Source organism: Lygodium microphyllum, chromosome 14 (assembly GCF_053477565.2).
Source record: "Lygodium microphyllum isolate KBCC chromosome 14, Lygodium_microphyllum_v1.1.10, whole genome shotgun sequence".
Lineage (NCBI taxonomy): Eukaryota > Viridiplantae > Streptophyta > Polypodiopsida > Schizaeales > Lygodiaceae > Lygodium > Lygodium microphyllum.
In genome coordinates this window covers 87,789,149-87,809,056 of record NC_141148.1, presented here as the reverse complement: position 1 = coordinate 87,809,056, position 19,908 = coordinate 87,789,149, and the positions used below count along the sequence as shown (strand labels likewise).

At 40.7% G+C, this 19,908-nt stretch overlaps 1 protein-coding gene across 2 annotated transcripts in view; it reads left to right on the top strand.

The window, feature by feature from the left end:
• Positions 1-4,611: 4,611 nt before the first annotated feature.
• LOC148025817 (uncharacterized) overlaps positions 4,612-19,908 on the top strand; it is a 54,138-nt gene continuing 38,841 nt past the window's right edge. Inside the window, exons 1-17 of one of the 2 annotated variants that reach the window (XM_087693059.1) lie at positions 4,612-4,931; positions 5,174-5,297; positions 5,390-5,554; positions 5,842-5,913; positions 5,996-6,067; positions 8,600-8,686; positions 9,512-9,583; positions 9,765-9,836; positions 9,933-10,004; positions 10,221-10,292; positions 10,408-10,479; positions 10,637-10,702; positions 10,821-10,877; positions 12,222-12,331; positions 12,442-12,507; positions 12,643-12,816; positions 12,909-13,195. In XM_087693059.1, the coding sequence (XP_087549185.1) occupies positions 4,814-4,931; positions 5,174-5,297; positions 5,390-5,554; positions 5,842-5,913; positions 5,996-6,067; positions 8,600-8,686; positions 9,512-9,583; positions 9,765-9,836; positions 9,933-10,004; positions 10,221-10,292; positions 10,408-10,479; positions 10,637-10,702; positions 10,821-10,877; positions 12,222-12,331; positions 12,442-12,507; positions 12,643-12,816; positions 12,909-13,195 (1,758 nt within the window). In that variant the 5' untranslated portion in view covers positions 4,612-4,813. The remainder of the gene's footprint in view (positions 4,932-5,173; positions 5,298-5,389; positions 5,555-5,841; positions 5,914-5,995; positions 6,068-8,599; positions 8,687-9,511; positions 9,584-9,764; positions 9,837-9,932; positions 10,005-10,220; positions 10,293-10,407; positions 10,480-10,636; positions 10,703-10,820; positions 10,878-12,221; positions 12,332-12,441; positions 12,508-12,642; positions 12,817-12,908; positions 13,196-19,908) is intronic. The other variant, XM_087693060.1, reaches the window with a different exon arrangement.

The following is a 19,908-nucleotide window of genomic DNA, read 5'->3' as shown; positions in this document are numbered from 1 at the left end:
CTCTCTCTCTCTCATTTTTAATGAGGAAAGTACTACAACATTCAAATGGACAAATATTTTTTCTTCTAGTTCACATAGGAGATAAATAGAATTTCAGACTAGATGATGATATTGAGTCTTAGAAGTTATATAAGTTAGCAACATAGAGATTTCTCTACATACATAACTTGGTATCCTCCTATAGAAGTATATTTGTAATGGTATCTTATCGATGTGTTATCTATATGTAATAGAATTACGAATGGCAAGTTCATGTATATACAATTGGAGAAGGGAGTGTTGCAAACTTTACCAAGGAAATGCATGGATTAGGTGCACTTGAAGGAGGAGTAGCTCATATGTAAGGACCACCAATTTGAGCAACATTGGAATGAGGAGGTGTATCAGAGATGTCCTATCTTCCTCGACTACTTAGAGATGAATTTCCCTCTAATGAGAAGGCATTATACTAAAAATAATCGAAGAAAAAAAGGTGTAAGACACATAAAGATCTAGATTTCTGGTAAGTAATTCTACATATATTCTTTAGAATATGTCGCACTTTTATGTTTTATTCTAAAGAGACTATGGCTGATCATATGAAAGTGATACCTCCCATGCATTTGTTATTGTAACTCATTCTTTAGGAAGGATCCAGGGTGAAGCTACAATTTCTAAAATGTTTTGATAATATTGATTGGCCACACTTTAGCCCTACAATGATATTATTTGTGGATATAGCATAAAGAAGACGTAATGTAACCCACCTAACTTATTTATATGTTTATCTACATTTCAAGAAAATCCCATGGATACCATCCTCTTAAACACATGTACTTCCCTATTCGATTGAGAAAAATCCCATGAATACCATCATCTTGGAATATATGCCTCCATATTTATGCCTAAGCTAGCAAGTTTTCATGGGGGAGTCTAGGAGTTTGCTAGAGAATACCCATTTTACGATCTAGCAATGGAGCTAGATTGATATTTAATATTTGTAATAAACAAGTTTATATGCTTTACGCATTGTAATTCACTAACTTACAAGTGCATTTGTGGATTTAGTATATTTTTTATAGTTTTTGTAGTGAGTTCATGCAATACAATGTGAAATATATCTCTATATTAAAATTTTTGGTTGTTGAAGTTTAGAGTTTAAAATGAATAATTTTTAGAATGAATAACAACTATAGGTAATGAAGCAATACGGAGCTATATTTTACATAGATTGTGAAGTAATTGCTTTGAGAGAGAGAGAGAGAGAGAGAGAGAGAGAGAGAGAGGAATGTGTTAAGTGTATCTAGTTTTGCTCATATGTGCACAATTGAAGTACTAATACATCATAATGTAATTATAACATTCATGCAGTAATTGAGAGAGGGGGGATGTGAATGTATAAATTAGTGTGATATTGCTTGTGTATATGCAATTCAATCACTAACATTGTGATAATATTGTAAAAATGAATCATATAAGCTTAATCTAGTGATGTAAAGTAGTCAAGGAGAGAGAACTACTAATATGTTGCTAGAGAGAGAGAGAGAGAGGGTGTTATTGAGGGGGGGACGAGGAGAGGGATATGCATGTTGTGGGTCTCCGAGATATATATATATATATATTATTGAGGGGAGTGAGATGTCGTTGGTTGGTCCCCAAAATATGTGAGAGAGAGAGAGAGAGAGAGAGAGAGAGAGAGAGAGAGAGAGAGAGAGGAGGAGGAGGAGGAGGATTGGTTATGGTTTTGATGAGGAGGGGGAGAGTAATGTGGTGGTGGTAGTGGCGATGTTAGTAGTGGTAAGGTTATTGAGGGGAGTAAGATGTTAGTGGTTAGTTGGTCCCCAACATGAGAGAGAGAGAGAGAGAGAGAGAGAGAGAGAGAGAGAGAGAGAGAGAGAGAGAGAGAGAGAGAGGAATTGGTTGTGGTTCTAATGAGGAGGGGAAGAGTAAGATGTGGCGGTGCTAGTGGTAATAGTGGTGGCAGTTGAGGAGCAGCAGTGGTGCTTGATATATGCCCAAAAGAAAAAGAGGACTAAGTGGACTATGTGGAATAAAACTGAAGGTTGTCACCAAAAGCTCACTCCAAAAACTCGATTCTTGCACACACTCCATGATGAGAATCCGTGAAAACTTTTGATAGTGAAGGAATTTTGCAATTCTACGCATGTAGATTTTCTCAATCAACACTATTCACATGCCATTTGATTGTATTAGAGATTAATCATTGTACTAAGAATCCATAAATTTTTGACAATGAAGGACTTTTGCACTTCTAGCAATGCAAATTTGCAATTTTACCAATTCCTAATGTGAAATTTACGGGGAGATGAAGTTGCAAAAAAATTATTGATAATTTTGGTTTAGCAGCCATGGACAATTATGATCATGGTTAGGGTGCTTTATTGTCAATCATGTCCTATAAAGAGCCTCTCATAAATGCTAATTTAATCTATAGAAATTTCTTGATCAACATCCCTAGTATGCCTTGTTTTCTAAATATGGTCAACTTGTTTGCCCATTGATATTAGTCTTACACATGCATCTTATCCACTTAAAAACACCCATTCACCTCCTTCTCAAGCTCTCAAGTAGGTCAAATATGAAAGCATCCAACCTTGTGTAAGAAATCAATGGATCTAATCTAATTTTTAACACTACTCATTCTCGTTTATTTTACCATCCTAAACTAGCCTATTTTATCCTATCCTAATAGTACGTGCTTTTTAGTAAGATCCTCTATTTAGCTACTCCACAAGTTTTCAATGAGTCCCTTTATTTGGCACATTGATATGAGTTCAAGCAAAACTTAAGAGAGTGGGTTCCATCCATGTCCAAGCAAGGCAACCAAAATGTTTTGTCTCTATGAGGATCTAAACATGGGACAAGGATGAACACATATTCTTTGATGTTTTCTCTCTCTCTCTCTCTCTCTCTCTCTCTCTCTCTCTCTCTCTCATATAGAGGATGGTACAAGCACATGTGGGCGATAGATGCAGGTTTCAAATGTGACATGAAATCCGAAGGGGGTTGCTTCAAAATCGGTAAGTTGGGCCTATTGCTCAGTAGTGAGTGAGTGGTGTTGTGTTGCCCAAAAGCAAGGAAGATGGGTGGCTTAAAAGGAGATTTTTGCTTAAGAGAGCGACTTTCAATTCTTCTTTTTTCCCTTGAGGCTAAGATTCTGCAAATGCTTAGATTCTTCCATATTAGGGAGGGGAATAAAGTCATGAAGCAAGAAGGTATGTTGGTTTTGCTAAGTAGCTCTCTCATATAGTTTGGAGAAACTCAATGCTTAGCAAGGAGAAGGGCAATGACCTTTTAAATGGTGTTCTCAAAACCAAAAAACATTAATGAGACACAAACTTGCCATCACGAGTCTTCTTGCCTTAATGATTTTTGTTGGAATTGAAAATTTGCTAGAATAGCTATTCTTTTTTGCTCCCAAACCCTTTGTGACAAACCCCTCTCATAGCCTATATACATGGATGCTTTAGACCTCACCATGGTGAGCACACTGTGACATGTCTTTGGAATATATCCTAATTGGTGGTTAGCCAATTCTCCTTTTGAGCATCTTTAATTTTGGGGGGGGGGGGGGGGGGGGGAGGTTGGCTTAACCCCATTCTCATGTGGTCACATAGAGAGGAATTAGTGCATAAATTGCTTCATAAACCAACGAGGTTTTATTAAACACACCATAGGAACTAAAAATTTGTTGGAATAGCTATTCTTTTCTACTTCCAAACACTTTGTGAGAAACTGCTCTCATAGCCTATACATATGGATGCTTTAGACCTTATCATCGTGAGCACCTTGTGATGTATCTTTGGAATATCCCTTACTAGTGGTTAGCCAATTCCCCTTCTGAAAACCATGGGGAAATTCTATGTTATAGCCTCATATCATAATTGTAGCAAGAAAGTTATTGGGTATCGATTGGCATTTGTGAGCTCTTACAAAAAAGAGTTGCATGCATGTATGTGGTATGTACATTGCAATCCATCCTAAACCAGCAAGGTTTTGTCAAATACACCACGAGGAACTGAAAATTTGTTGGAATAGCTATTCTTTTCTGCTTTCAAACCCTTTGTGAGAAACTACTCTCGTAGCCTATACACATGGATGCTTTAGACCTTACCATCACAAGCATCTTGTGATGTATCTTTGGAATATCCCCTAATGGTGGTTATCCAATTCCCCTTCTGAAAACCACGACGAAATTCTTTGTTATAGGCTCATATCATAATTGAAGAAAGTTTATGCGTAGCGACGAGCATTCGTGAGCTCTTCGAGAAAAGAGTTGCATACGTGTGTGGAGTGCTATGCACATTCCAATCCACCCTACGAGAGGTCCCGGAGTTGCTTTTCATGTGGGTTTTTGACTCTAAAAAGTAGAATCTATGGTTTGGCTATTAACAACTGCGACTGCGTCATGTGAAAGGAAGGCGAAAACTGGGAATCCAGTGGCCCGCTGGGGCCCAGCCAATCAAATTGTACCACCATAAAAGTGCCAAGACATCACTCACGACTCTCTCTCTCCGACAGACACGTCTCTCTCTCTCTCTCTCTCTCTCTCTCTCTCTCTCTCTCTCTCGTCTCAACTTCTCAAGACATCATTTGCTGACTTACTACTCTCTCTCCGACACACACGTCTCTCTCTCTCTCTCTCTCTCTCTCTCTCTCTCTCTCTTGTCTGTCTGTGTCTCTCTGTGTCACCCCAGCGACCCACACGCACATTCACACGCTGCCAGCTTCCATCGGCCTTTTCATCAGCTCATCAGGCCTAGGCGCTCTTTGCATCACCTGAGTATCACCTTATCTCGTTCTTTCAATTCCAATGTTCCTCTGCCCTCATACCCTTCCATCTTGCTCAATGCACATGATCATGGTCTCTGCAGTCCTGCATTTGCTTCTACTGGTATCGCTTCCCCTCTCGACAAGCTCCTCTTCCCAAGGTATCTTTCACCAGCATTCATGGCAGAATTCGTTTTGACTGATTCCCGTTATAAATTTGGCTCTTACAAGCAGGGTAAATGTCAACGACATCCATGTAATTTGTTTTTGTTTTTTGGTTACCTACACGTCCTGAAACCTTCTGTTCTCCGTCACCGTTTTCAAGCATTCACTGCAATTTTCAAGCATTGACGTCCATGACCTTTTTCAAGCATTTCCTGCGAATTTTTTCTCTGTAAAGCAGGGAACAAACTGATAGCAATCAAGGAAAGTTGGGGAGCAAGTCTACCTTCATGGTCTCTCAGTACCGACCCTTGTAAGGGTTGGGAAGGAGTAGCGTGTAATGAACAGGGAGAAATCATACATCTGTAAGCTTGACGTGCACACATTTTCGATCTGTTTGTGCCAAAATGAGAGGTTACGAGACTCCTTTCTCATCTTCCCTTTTTGTACTATGAAGAAACTTGACCAACAAAGGCCTGTCGGGGCCCATGCCCGAAGAGCTAGGCACCCTCACATCGTTGACATATTTGGATTTGGGACACTCAATATGGACCGGGGGAATTCGGAATAGAATAACCGGTGATGTTTCTCCAGTCGAAAGCTTAACAAACCTGGTGCTGTTGTAAGTCCTGCATACGAAGATATACAGATATGCATGTTACAAGCTCAAGATTAATTTGTTTCGTCCGATAATGTGTCAGACGAAGATGTAAAAGTTACTCTTAAGAAATTTCTGTACCTTGCTCTGTCCAAGGATCATCACTGCTAGAAAATGCTTACTGGGCAGCATTTTGGTATTCTTGTCATGCAAACCGCTATTCTGATATTTTGCACCAACGTAGACTAAATGTTGGCAGTGTGGGTACCTGCTTCCCTACAATCCCTTGCTGATGTCTCGCAATTCTTCAGGAATTTGTCATATAATCCACTGGATTCAAAGTTTCCAGATGCAGTGCTCAAATCGATCAACCTGGTTCATTTGTATGATTCTTTGGACCTAAATTTTTTTCATTCAATGTAGTCTGCAACCTGCTAATGGAATCATCGTTTGTTTACTTTTCAGGAGGATTGACAATGCGTTTTTGACAGGGCCATTTCCAACAGAGATTTCAAGTCTGAAGAATCTGAAACACCTGTAATGTCTCTTACCTAACTTATACAATATGCTTGCATACATACTCACATGCAAACACCTTTTCGCTCACAAAATTCAGAGGGGGAGGCTGGGAAAAAGGACAGTTTAACCATGCTACAGCCTGTAGGATTTATGTCTTGAACTTATTATCAGCAATGCAGGATGTCCAGGAGCTGATGGAACAGCTATATATCCATGCTCAAGTTCAAGACTTGGTCATTCATGAATCCTGCAAGTAACTTTTGTTTCAATAATGGATAGTTGTATGGCATGGGAGCAGGTGCCAAACCCTACTAGAGAGGAGGGTTTCTAGGTCATACTCTTGTGAGCTGACTGAGAGTTTGGGCAGATGTTCTAGCCTTTTGTTGGGCATGTAAATCTTTGGTGGCCATCAGTATTTTCAGGTGCTGCCAATGTTGCTTCAAAGTTCCTCAATGTTGTTGACACTATTACATGGGAATAAGATAGAGTTTCTCACAACGGAAAATGACTAAAACTTCTGTGAGTGTCAAAGAGTGCTTGGCCAATGCCTTAGCACTTTAGAGATTGCTTTAGTTCTAGTCATGTTGTCTGTTTTAAGGTATTCATTTGTGCATGCTTTACTTCAGCTAGTGCAAGCTCGTTTGCTCCTCACTTTTTATATTGCACAATTAGCCTTCCATTTCTAGTTTTGTATGCTTTTACTGCTTTCCAGGTCTTCAATATGCTAAGGAGCTTAGGTTCAGAGCTTTCATGCCTGCACTCTTCATGTTCATGGCAAAGACTCTGCTTGAGCTCCTTGTGATAAATGCTGGACTTGCTGCATTTGGCAGAGGAGCTGTTTGGAGACTACACACAAGTTGGGGCTCTTGAAGATTATACCTTTTGCTGTGTTTTTATCCTTGAAAGCTGGGCTGAGGTCATCACCAGGAGAAAGCCATGTCATTAGCTCACCCATGCAAGCATCAAAGGGCAGCTGCCAAACTCCCCCAGAGTGCAGCTAATTATGAACCCAAGTTTCAAGTGCTAGGCTATTACCTTGGGACTACTCTGGTTCGCAGTGGGTGGCTAAACTTTTCCAGTCTCATATGAGACAACTGCATTTTGATGTTTTTGGAGCTTTCTAGAGTCATGCTGGGTTTGCTGCATTTGGCAGAGGAGCTGTGTGGAGGCTACACACAATTGGGGGGCTGTTGAAGATTATGCCTTGTGCTGTGTTTTCATCCCTGAAAGCTGGAATGAGGTCATCGATAGAGGAAAACCATGTTGTTAGCTCACCCACACGAGCATCAAAGGGCAGCTGCCAAAGCTCCCCAGAACCAAGAAATGCAGCAGGCACCTCCATGTGATGAAAGATGGTTAAGCTGCCTGCTATGGAGCTGGAGACATGAAACCATAGTCTTATGATCATGAACCGAAGTTTCAAGTGCAATGCTATTACCTTGGGACAGAGCCTACTCTATTTTGCAGCAAGAGTGGCTAAACTCTTTCCAGTCTCAATTGAGAATCCTGCATATTGGTGTTATTGGAGCCTCCGATTCATCTTCATACTATTTCTGATCAAGGCTGGCTATTGTTGATTTGTGCTGACTCCTGAGATTGGCTATTGCTATCTCTTTCTGGTGTTTCCATCTGATTGAGATTTAAGTACAATTTCTATTATCTAGCAGAGGACATGTACAACATGAGAAAGTTTGGGCAGGGGAACAACATGTTTGTTTTGTCAGTGGCAATAATAGTGGTCAGATGGAGGGAGGCGTTTGTCAAAGAAAGGTTAAGAGGGACAAGTCAATATCCATAATGATGCGCTGGCATTGAATAAGTAGTGTCCCAAATTGACAGCTAGCAGAAGAAGAAGGACAAGGCCTGCTAGGCAAACAGAGGGGGTTTCTTTTTGATGCCTAGCCTTCAAAGATATAGGAGGAAGTAGGTCTTCATGGGCAAATGAGATGTATACTACAGGTGAGGCGATCCAGTGTGCTTTACCTTGGATCAACAATTTGCCCCAACAATGGCCATGGAGTTGTAAGGCAGCCATGCCCTCTATATGTAGACAATATGAGCCACTCAAACGTCTTGGGTGGCTCCCAAACACTTAAGGTGCATTTAATATTCGAGTTTTGGGAATGTTTAATGAGCTGAAAAAGGCTGATCAATGTTCGTTAACCCTTTGTTGCTTAACACAAGAGGGTGAAGCTCAACCAAAGGAAGAATTTGCCATGGGGTTGCTGAACTATCCAAGTTAACCTGGACAGGACTAGTAGGTCCTTGCAATGTTAGTCCTTGACTGAAATGCAAATCAAGCATAAATACTTGCATGAATCATAAGGGCATTCACATCTCTACTTCAATGAAGAGTGAAAGGATAAAGAGCAATCCCACTCCAAAAGGTAAGCAAGCTTAAGATGTAAATAGTAAGAGAAGGTTCCTGTCCCCTGTTGCAGTTGTCTAGGTATGGGATGGCTTCCTTGCAGAAGCTCATGATGTTGACACTACTATGCATGTATAACATGGGGTATCCACAGTGGAAATTGAATAAAACTTCTTGTGCAGGCTAATCTGGACGTCCAAAGCCATGCTGTCATTTATCATTGGCACTACGCATCAATACTATGCAGTACAATTTGGCCAACCAGATAGGTAGAATGCAAAATTCCTCACACAATAGTATGCTTTTTGGGTCACATGGACACATGGTTCCCCCAAAGTGGAAAGTGAATAAGGCTTCATTTTTAGACTAGTTTGGACGTCCCATGCCATGCAGCTATTGATCACTAGTGCCACTCACCAATACTGCATGCTAGGTTTGGGCCAACCACTCAGGTAGGATGAAAAATACTTCACAAGTAGTATGCTTTTTGGGCCACATGGAATTCTAGGAGATTTCTTACTTTTGAGATGGATCAGCCTCTTATCAGCAGTATTGCTCCTCTCATTTTATACTTATTCATCCACTGTTGTGGCTTTGTGCTATGTAACACTGCTGCATATCTGTGTTAGCCATGGGGAAGAATGGCTAGCCAAGTGTGTGAGTTCTTGTCTCTCTCTGGTTCACATGGTACATTGTACAATTCTCAAAACATGCATACAATGCCCTTGTTTATTTAGGCCAAGCTTCACACCTACTAGCTTAACTTATTTGGTGCAACGGATGTCATTCACATGAAAGTGACATGGATATGCATATTAGAGAGCAGTCACATACAGGAGGATGCCTACATACAGGATCTATAACATGGGTTGGAGTGATTCAAATGAGGGGGAAAAGATCGCAGTGTACAATATTACATCATATTTTGTGTGCTGGGCCCTATCCAATGAATATGCACATATCTGCTCACCTCTAATTGCCCTTGCTCTACATATCTGCCTTGAACTTCCTTACATTCTAGTGGCAGTTGTTCTTTAATTTGAAATTGGCTTTTGACACTTCACTTCTTAGCTTACACAATTTTTTTGTCGTAGGTACCTTGGAAATAACTCTATGACAGGAAGTCTGCCACGGAGTCTTGGTAGCTTGGTGAATTTAATTGACTTGTATGGCTTTCATATGCTTAAGATATTGCAACATCTATTTCTCTATAGCAGTTGCTGTCAGAAATTCTATCTCAAGAATGAAAATTGGCAATAGGCAATTCTGGAGTTATAAATAAGCTTTGGAAAGGTTTCTAGAGCATACTTTTCATTATTATTGATTGAAGTTGTGTTTCTTTTACAGAAGCCTGTGGAACAATCCTTTCAACTCAGAAATACCTGTAGAGCTCTCTAAGCTTGTGGAACTTAATTACTTGTAAGAAACTTAGAAGTATAGAAGTTATAATCACCTTTTTTCAACTACACAATATTCCAAAGTGTTTGCCATGCCATTTTTGTACAATGTTTACAGAAACCTGCATAATTGTAGCCTATGGGGCGGTTTACCTCCTGAATTTTCAAATCTTAGAAGCCTTGTGCGATTGTAAGTAAGATCTTAGGCCTCTTCTTTCATTATGATTGCTAGTAAAAGCTAATAACTTATCTGGAATTCTTAATATGGATGATGGGAGTATATAAAGGTAAAAGACTGTTAGTTGAAAGTAATGCTGGCAAGACCTTCCTCTTTTTACAGCTTGTAAGACAGTCTCTTTAGACATTCCTTTTGTACATCTTGTAACACAGTCTCTTTATATTGCAGACATCTCTACAATAACTTTTTAACTGGAGCTGTTCCAGACTCTTGGAAAAATCTGGAAAATTTATATGAATTGTGAGTTCCTGTATTACGTTTCTGAATCTAATTCTAGATGGAAACACCAGTTTCTGGCATCTGATAAGTAATGTGCTGTTTTGATTTGCACATTGTGTAAAATGCCTGAATACAGGAGAATGCAGTGGAATTACCTCACTAAAACGTTTCCTGTTTGGTTGCTCCAACTACCTAAGTTAAAAATTTTGTAAGCTTCAATTCCTTGCATGTTCCAAGTTAGCTATGAGAGACACATGCAGTAGATGCTCATGATTTGATTGTCTTATATCAAATGCATTCCAGTATATCCTCTTCTTACGGCTTCCTTACTCCTGAATATTGTGTGTGAGTTTGTTTTGATTCAGGGACCTCTCACAGAATCGATTATATGGACCATTACCAAATTTTATGAATGCTAGTCTCCAAAAAATGTACGTACAATGAGAGAAACCTTGTGTGAACATGTTACTGCTCTTTTTAATGTTTTTCCTTGTCAATTTTTTTTTCAGTCCAGCAGAGTTGTAACAACCTTTTGCTACTACTACGCAGAACATTGAACTGCAACTATTTCGAGGGTGCTTGGCCAGCAGCGGTAGCCAATATGATGTAAGTTAGCCATTTTCTTAAAAAGAGGTTTTCATTAGGCAACGTGCTTAAGTTATCCTTTTGGAAGTTCCTCATTGGTGTAGTTAAGGCTTCTTCCTTCCTTGGGCAGACACATATATATATGTGTCTCTCTTTGATCTTCTGCCTACTTGTGTGTAAAATGCTGTTAGGAAAATCCCACATGTAGTTTAGGTCTTCTGACAGAAGATTGCATTAATCTTGCCCAGATGGTTTCCTTAGAATGCTATTTAGGAAAATCCCACATACCGTTTAGGTCTTCTGACAGAACATTACATTAATCTTGCCTGGAGGGTTTCCTTAGTAGTGGCCACATTTACTAGAATGTTCATGTTTACTTTTGGGTAATATTCTCTATGCTTGAAAGGGGCGGTAGTTATGTTCCTTCTAGAAAGCTAGAAATGGTCAATGTTGTTCAGACCTTTTGGGTCATGATGTGCATGTCACTACTTTTCGATCATGACTTCAGCAGGTCAGAGATGGTTCGGGTCAAGTTTGAGATGGTATGTGATGATTGGATTTTGCTAATATTACTGTCATCCTAACTTCCAAGTCCTCCATGGTTTGTGTGAAGTTCGAACTTAAATTTCCAAGTACTCAACAATTTGTGATCTTTCAAGCAAGTTGATAATAACAATCTTTGATCTTTAGATTTCCAGAGAAGATATGGTGGACAATTATATCAAAGTCATGTTTGCAGCTTCTATACGAGTCTTTATTTTCTTACTGTTGCGGTCCTTTTTGATCCTCACATCTAAGGAGTTAGTGATTTGTAATGCAAAAATACACCATCTTGTTAAGGTTGCCATACTCAAACTTGCAAATAATTTGTTTGGTATCATGTGAATAGTCCAAGATTTTCCTGCATATTTTAACTCGTATCATATCTTTATGTGATTCTCACATTTTGGCTGATAGATTTTTGATATGAAAATGGATCACTATAACGATAGCTATTGATATTTCAGATGCTTGAATTTGTAGCACTTGATTAGAGTGACATGTTATGACATTAGATATGCTGGAATGCTGCTTTGAAATACATTACTCTTAGGATTCAGTAGTCCAGAGAATATCAAGGTTGCAAATAACATTTATATCTTCTCTTCTTGATGACTTCATGTATTTAAATCTGATTCAGAGCCAATGAGTTTGGCTTCTGTTATAAACATATCCTACTGTGATGACTTACATTGTGTCTTGTCTGTTTGACTGCATGTACTTTGTTAGGCTGTTCAGATATACTTTTCACAATGCTGATGAGATATTGACTCGGTCTTTGTTTTCAAGAAAGTTTAAATGATTGGTTTTGTGGTTTCTTGGAAGGCTATCTTACAATGGTAACTGTTTCTCAAATGTGACAATTGGCAACGACTCATCACAGTATTTCTGCACAAGAACGTACTCATGTACAGGATTCTTCCAACATTTAACTGGTATGAAAGGCAATTAATACAAGTATCCAATTTTGACATGTTGACCTCTTTGCAGCTTGCAATATTGATATAACCATGTCTAAATCTTGAAAATTACATGCCTAGCACAGATGGTTGTCCCCCTTGTCCAATACAGCAGTTTGAAACAGATGCAAGACAATGCCTTTGTGAAGAAGGTTTGAGTTAGTGAACATCTAATACATCGGACATTGTTTTTCATGATTTTAGTTTGTTGTTTGTGTGTCTGTAGACGTGCATGTTTATCAGTGCATCATGTGTGTCCAACTGTATTATACTTGCTCATTGAACAGTTACCGAGGTTGAAAATCAACATAAAGAAAAAAAGGCAGCGATTGGGAAAATTTTGGGATTTTTGTCAGGAGCATTCACCCTTCTGCTACTTGTATTGCTTCTCTTGGCCTTTTGGAAGAAAAGGTCCAGGCGCTTTATGCTATCAGGCCACGATAAGTGCTTTTCTGTCAGAGGTTGGTTACAATATGGGTTCATGATTTTTGTATCTTTCTTCTTTGTGAGAAAATATACAAATAGAACTAATGAAAGATGCTGAATTTTCCAGGCTTAGATGACCATTGGGACGTTCCGAAGGGACTTCAAAAATTCACATTCCAAGAACTAGCAAGAGCTACTTCCAATTTTCATAAAGATTGTGAAGTTGGAGTTGGTAGCTTTGGGAAAGTTTTCTTTGGGGTGTTAGACAATGGCAAAAGAGTTGCTGTAAAGCGTGCTTCCTTATCACACTTACAAGGTTCTTCTGAATTTCGTACTGAAGTGATATTGTTGAGTAGGCTTCATCATCGTAACCTTGTTCGCTTGGAGGGGTTATGTGAAGATGGCGGGATGCAGGTTTGTTTCTCTGGTTTTAAGCCTGCTTGAAAAGGTGTAGATTATGTTACCAGAAAACTTACCTTGCTTGAACAGAAACATTACTTCAAAGTCTATATTAAGCGCCAAACTGGAACTATCATGCTGTTATAGTGCAATGCCAGACAGACTAAAGGAAACAAGAATGGGTATGAATAAATTAAAAGGTAAGATTCCAAAACATGGAAGCCTGTTACAAACTGTGCCAAATAGTTGAGACTCAAAATTTGTAGAACCAAGCAATGGGAGGTTTTTGAGGCAAGAAAAGATCATCTTCCTCTCAATAGTTCCATCTTGGCAATGCATCCACTCCTCAAATCTCTCTAGTTTTGACCATTAATGCATCATCACCTCCTACTTTCTAGATTTGACTGTTTTGAGTTAGGGTATGCAAGTGTTAGAGCTATCCATTGTGAAGAAATACCCTAACGTAGAAACATAAATGAAAGTGTACAACAAAGCATAAACTCAAAAGAACACAGTTAGGGTTACGGTAACTCAAAGACAATGAACACAGTGGAATCTAAATGAATGACTAAATACTGAATATACAATGCTCATGCTGCAAACAAACCGTTCAAGAATGAAGATTGTACCTCGAACTCTCGTGTCTTGAAGGACTGAGGTAGAGGTGTTGAGCGGGAGAGTGTGTCGTGCTCTTGACGGATTCCGAAACAAGGCAAGCCTTTGAGAGTCAAACACCAGCAAACGGAGCAATGGAAGCTGTGTTAGAAGATAGGTATAGGAACCCACTGTAAGCAAGAGTGTATGAGGGCAGATGGGTGTGAATAGGCTTAGGGGCAGGGGAAACCCTAACCCTAGCTTGGCAGAGGCTATATAAATAGCCTATGGGTCACTATCATGTATGGGAGAGTGTACCCAAGTTGTATTTATAAGCAACTTAGTAAACAAGATATTGTTCTTGTACTTTGAGCTCTTTTCTCCCTCTTGTGCACACATTCCAATGCTGCAACTCTACTTTTTCACATGGTATCAGAGCCTCCTCTGATCCCCTTAGCTTCCTCAAATCTCAGCTCCACTAAGTGCACAAAAAGAACTCCATCTTTCATCCATCTTCTTCACCTCCATAGCGTGTTTTTTGAACCCCCTGACCTTGGTGGACTTGCTGCAAGCAAAGGAGGGCATTTCAGCTCCTACCATCTACAAACCTTCTCTCCACCTCAGGGTGCAGTTGCGTGGCACTTTAAAACGTGACACGGCATTACATTCTATGTCAGAACGCCGCAGTTCTGGGCAGGCGGGCAGTTCGTACTGTAGCGCGGGCTGTGGGAGACGCAATGATGGCGACCACCATAGGGCATTTATATCCCTTCTAGTGGGCCATCTCCCCCTAAGAGGGCTCTGGGAAATTCGACCTCTATTGGCTGCTAGAAGCCAAACCCTAACTGATAGTTTTCTGGCAGCCATAGCCAAGAAGCTTCAAGCTTCTTCAACTTTCAGATTTCTCAATATTTGGCGTTTAACAGTGATTTTAATCACTGAGTTACTCCTTCTGAGTCAATTACTAATTTGGGAACCTAATCTCAAAGGTTAATGCACTTGAAAAGTCATCGTCAAGCTTATCAAGACGGACATTTACCATCTCTAGCAACATGAGCTATAGATGAGTGATTGTAAGCACTAAGGCACATTGCTTAATCATCATTGCTGCTAATACTTACACAATCTGAATGTTTTCATTAGGAAATTAAAACAACTAAGTACCTTGCTTCAAGTTTTAAGGCTGTGTGTACAATTATAAACACATAGACCTGTTAGCAGAGTATTTGTCAGCTCATGTGTGAGTCTGAGCTTGATCTGGGCTGGGCATTTTTATTAGGTATTTTAGGTATTTTTCTGGTGTGGCATTTTATGCCAGTGGAGCATTTTATGCACCAGTCGGCCAACATTAAATGCTGTCCGACCAGCATTATTGCTCCCCACTTTTTCAGCCTATTTATACTCAGTGGCTCCTCCTCAGTCAGTCACTTCATCTTCACCATCTGCAGACTCTGTGGAGAGAGGAGCCAGTGCCAGTGCCAGTGCCCACGCAGCCAGTGACTCACTGTTGTATGCGATTGTCTTGTGTTCAGATATATGGATTCCATTTCCCGTGCATACATCTGAGTTCTCATCTGTATCGTGTTCTTTTCTTTTCTCTTTTTGTCTTGTGTTTCAGCAGTTTATTTCAGCACATGTTTATGCTTCCACCGCTGCTCCACTTCTGACATGGTATCAGTTTTCAGGATTTGTGTTTCTGCTGTGTTTTCTTGCTGATTTCAGGACTGTTTTGTACCCCTGCTGATCAGACGACTACTGTCGCAGCCAGGCGACCTGTTTTGGGGCTGTTTTAAGCCTGCGTTTTTGCAGTTTTGCCATTGCCTGCTGCCTACGCACCCTCTGCTGCCTGCGTTTTTCATCTGCAGCTGCTGGCGACAGTTTTCTACCTGTTTTTCTGCAGTTTACAGCCTGCGTTTTGCTGATTCAGCATCTCTCGTGGCTGGGTGACTTTTAATTCAGGCCGTTTTTGCTGTTTTTGGCAGTTTTTGACTGATTTTTTGACTTTCTGCAGTAGATTTTGTCTTCTATTGATCAGATTTTGGGTTATCTTGCATGTGAACTCTCATTTTCTGTAGTCTGTGCTTGTGTTTTGGCTGCGTTTCCTCTCTAAATTCCCTCTCTTCTCTACTTCTCTTCTTATCCTCTCCATATGGCTCCTCCGTGCACTTCCACTGATGATAAGTTACATGGACCTGATTATCTCACATGGAGTGCTGTCATGAAAGCTTGGTTTGTGCAGAAGCGGCTATGGTACATCGTCTGTGGAGCTATTGCTCGACCTCTCCGTCCTTTTCCTCTTCCTGAAGACTTTGATGAGGACAACCATGATGCATCCTTGAGATTACAGGGGCGGCTTCCGGCACATTATGGAGGCGAGGCTTATGTAGCTTCAGAGAGGGGTGACGGGAAGAAGAAGTCGAAGGCTCAGTGTTACCACTGTGGCAAGAAGGGACATTTGCGAAAGGACTGCAAGAAGTTAGCGGCTTCCAAGAAGGAGGAGCAGAAGATGAAGCGGGATGCTGACTCTACCGATGAGTCCTCTCCTTCATCAGACTCCGACTCCGCTCCTCCGACCAAGGTGAAGTCCAAGGTGCGGAAGGGCTCCTCTTCTTCGGATCGCGGGAAGGGCTTGGTGGCCCCTTCCTTGGCTGCTTTCTAGTGGTAGTGATGAGGTCATCCCTCACGACTCTCTTGTGCCAGAGAGGGAGTGTGAGCGGGTGTTCAGATGGGGCAGCCGCGCCTCATCTATACTTTTATACAGGTGCACAGGTTCCAGAGAGGGACGTCACTGACGCATCGACTTCAGTCTGGCGGAATCAAATCCTGGAGTTGGGATTGACATCCAGGTTCATGATGAACTGGTTATCTGACAGAGAGCGGGAGGCTTTCGTTTGGTGCTCACATGAGGGGACACTTTGGCGGTCTGGCCAAAGGCGGGGAATCCATGGTCACCTATGTTCAGAGGCATATTTGACAGGATGGTCTTGTATGCTACTGCGAGACATTAGTGATGGACACAGAGACATGCTATGATCTTCTCTATTTTCAGGTGTTTGGTACGATCGACATCGACATTAGGTTCTCTCCGAGGCACCTTGGTGGTGGCTTGATCACCCACTGCTTGGGTATCCATGGTTCTACTTGGTGGTTCTATGTTGTATAGTTTCTGATCCCTATTCATTGTACTATTGTATTGTATCAGATCACTCATGATCTGAGAGAGGGTGTTAGCAGAGTATTTGTCAGCTCATGTGTGAGTCTGAGCTTGATCTGGGCTGGGCATTTTTATTAGGTATTTTAGGTATTTTTCTGGTGTGGCATTTTATGCCAGTGGAGCATTTTATGCACCAGTCGGCCAACATTAAATGCTGTCCGACCAGCATTATTGCTCCCCACTTTTTCAGCCTATTTATACTCAGTGGCTCCTCCTCAGTCAGTCACTTCATCTTCACCATCTGCAGACTCTGTGGAGAGAGGAGCCAGTGCCAGTGCCAGTGCCCACGCAGCCAGTGACTCACTGTTGTATGCGATTGTCTCGTGTTTAGATATATGGATTCCATTTCCCGTGCATACATCTGAGTTCTCATCTGTATCGTGTTCTTTTCTTTTCTCTTTTTGTCTTGTGTTTCAGCAGTTTATTTCAGCACATGTTTATGCTTCCACCGCTGCTCCACTTCTGACAAGACCATCATACACTAAAAGCGTATTGCATATCTTGAGTGATTTTTTCTTAAGTACATTGGTCAATGAAATTAGAGGGATGAGTGTCATTGTACTCTCCTCGGAATCATCAACAACAAGCATTGAAATCATAGACCGTCCTTGTCCAAAACAAGGATCATCCACTGAGCCATTCCACAAGGAGGAGCCTGAAGTCCAGTCTAGGTTCAGATCATTGAAGCCTAAAGACCATTAAACCTCGTAAGAAGATTACTCATAAGAAAGGACCACCAAAGTCATATTTGAAATATTACATATGTATGATTTTCAGCCTTTCTCCTCATTACAACTTTGATATCAAGTGTTTGATTTGCTTTTGCATTTAGTGGCAAACTTGTAAGGGACTAGAGACTGCTCTTGTTCTAGCAAGTGGTAAGACCTTCCCAATGGCCACGACATATGTTGATGTCCGTCCTTAAATTCAAAAATTTGATGGCAAAGATTTCCATCCATGGCAGGTACTTATCAAGTACAAGATGATGGAGAGAGGGTATTGGCCTCTCATTCAAGGCACTAGAGCTGTAAACTCTGCAAATTTGGTTGATATAGAGAATGTCCAACGTGCCCAGGCAATCATCATGTTACACTTAGATGAGTCATTGATTCATCATGTTGATCAACTAAATACTACTAAATAAAAATGGGATGAGCTTGAAAAGCTCTATGGAGCCATTGGTAAAAATACTAAAATCTTCCTTAAAATTGAATTCTTTAGCTTGGAATATTGATCAGGAGAAGACTTGGAAAAATTCATCTCTCACATGAAGGGACTTACGGCACAGCTTGCCTCAGTACAAGCTCCAATATATGAAGAAGTTGCTATTGCTATTCTCCTAAAAACTATAAAAAAGGTGTTTCCTGTCCTTGCAACCACTCTTACCAACATTCCAGATCCTACATTGGCAAGTACCATCCAATCCTGTTTGGATGAAGAAAAGAGGAACCACAAAGAAGGCAGCACCAATCAGGCATCTTCAACTTCCCGTGATTAAGTATTGGTACATACAATTCTCACTAGATGTTCTTTGTGTAAGAATAAAGGACATCTTGTAAACAACTGTTGGAAGAAGTATCCCGAGAAAATGAAATGTAACAAATGTAAGAAGATAGGGCATATCACTAGTAAATGCTCCAATACTCCTGATGTATCCAAAGAACGGGTAGCCAATTATACCTCCAATCCATCTGAAGATCGACTTTTTTAGTCTTTAAACCATCTACCTAAAAACACTTTTGTAGCCTGATTTATAAAGGCATCCCGATTGTTTAAAGGGGGAGGGGAGAACATCTTACATGCTTTGTAATCCAATGCCACCTTGGCATTGAGGGGGGGTATTAGAAGATAGGCATAGGAACCCACTGTAAGCAAGGGTGTATGAGGGCAGATGGGTGTGAATAGCCTTAGGGGTAGGGGAAACCCTAACCCTAGCTTGGCAGAGGCTATATAAACAGCCTATGGGTCACTATCATGTGTGGGAGAGTGTACCCAAGTGGTAGTTGTAAGCAACTTAGTAAACAAGATATTGTTCTTGTACTTTGAGCTCTCTTCTCCCTCTTGTGCACACATTCCAATGCTGCAACTTTGCTTTTTCACAAGCTGGATCTGATGCAGTTAGGGAGTGAGGAGAGAGAAAGACTGAAAACGTAGATACTTGAGGAGAGAGAAAAACTAGGCGATAGCAGAAAACTGAAAACACAAGTGTTGATGTGGTCCTCTCAGCTTGGCGATAGCAAAAACAACAGGGTGACAGTCTTTCAACGGTTGCCAGCAATAGTAGAAAGTGGTTAAGAAGTAGTCGCCAACTATGGAGAGGGGTTGCTAGCAGCGAACGCAACAACTGTGTGACTGGATCTGTTAGTAGATATGTCATCTCATGTGTGAGTTTGAGCTACAAAGGCTTGGGCACATTATTTAGGTTATTTAGGCATTTTTTATTATGTCATTTTATGGTCATATTGGGTATTTATTGCTGGCCGGCCAACCTGACATATTTTATGTCATTATTTGTGCCTATTTATTCTAGGCTCCTCCTCCTCAGTTGGTTAGTTCACCACCTGGAGTTCCCATGGAGAGGAGAGCCGGTGCCGGTGCCCACGCAACCAGTGACTCACTGTTGTATGCGACAGTCTCGTGTCTGATATATGGATTCTATTTCCTGAGCATACATTTGAGTTCTCATCTGTATTGTGTTTTTTCTTTCCCTTTCTCTTTTGTCTTGTGTTTTAGCAGTTTATTACAGCTTATGTTTACACTTCCATTGCTGTACCACCCCTGACATGGTATCAAATTTCAGGATTTGTGTTCCTATTGTGTTTTCTTGCTGATTTCAGGACTGTTGTCACCCTTGCTGATCAGGTGACTGCTGGTATCCATGTGATGGAGTATGGTAGGATGGTGACAACAGCTGTCGGGG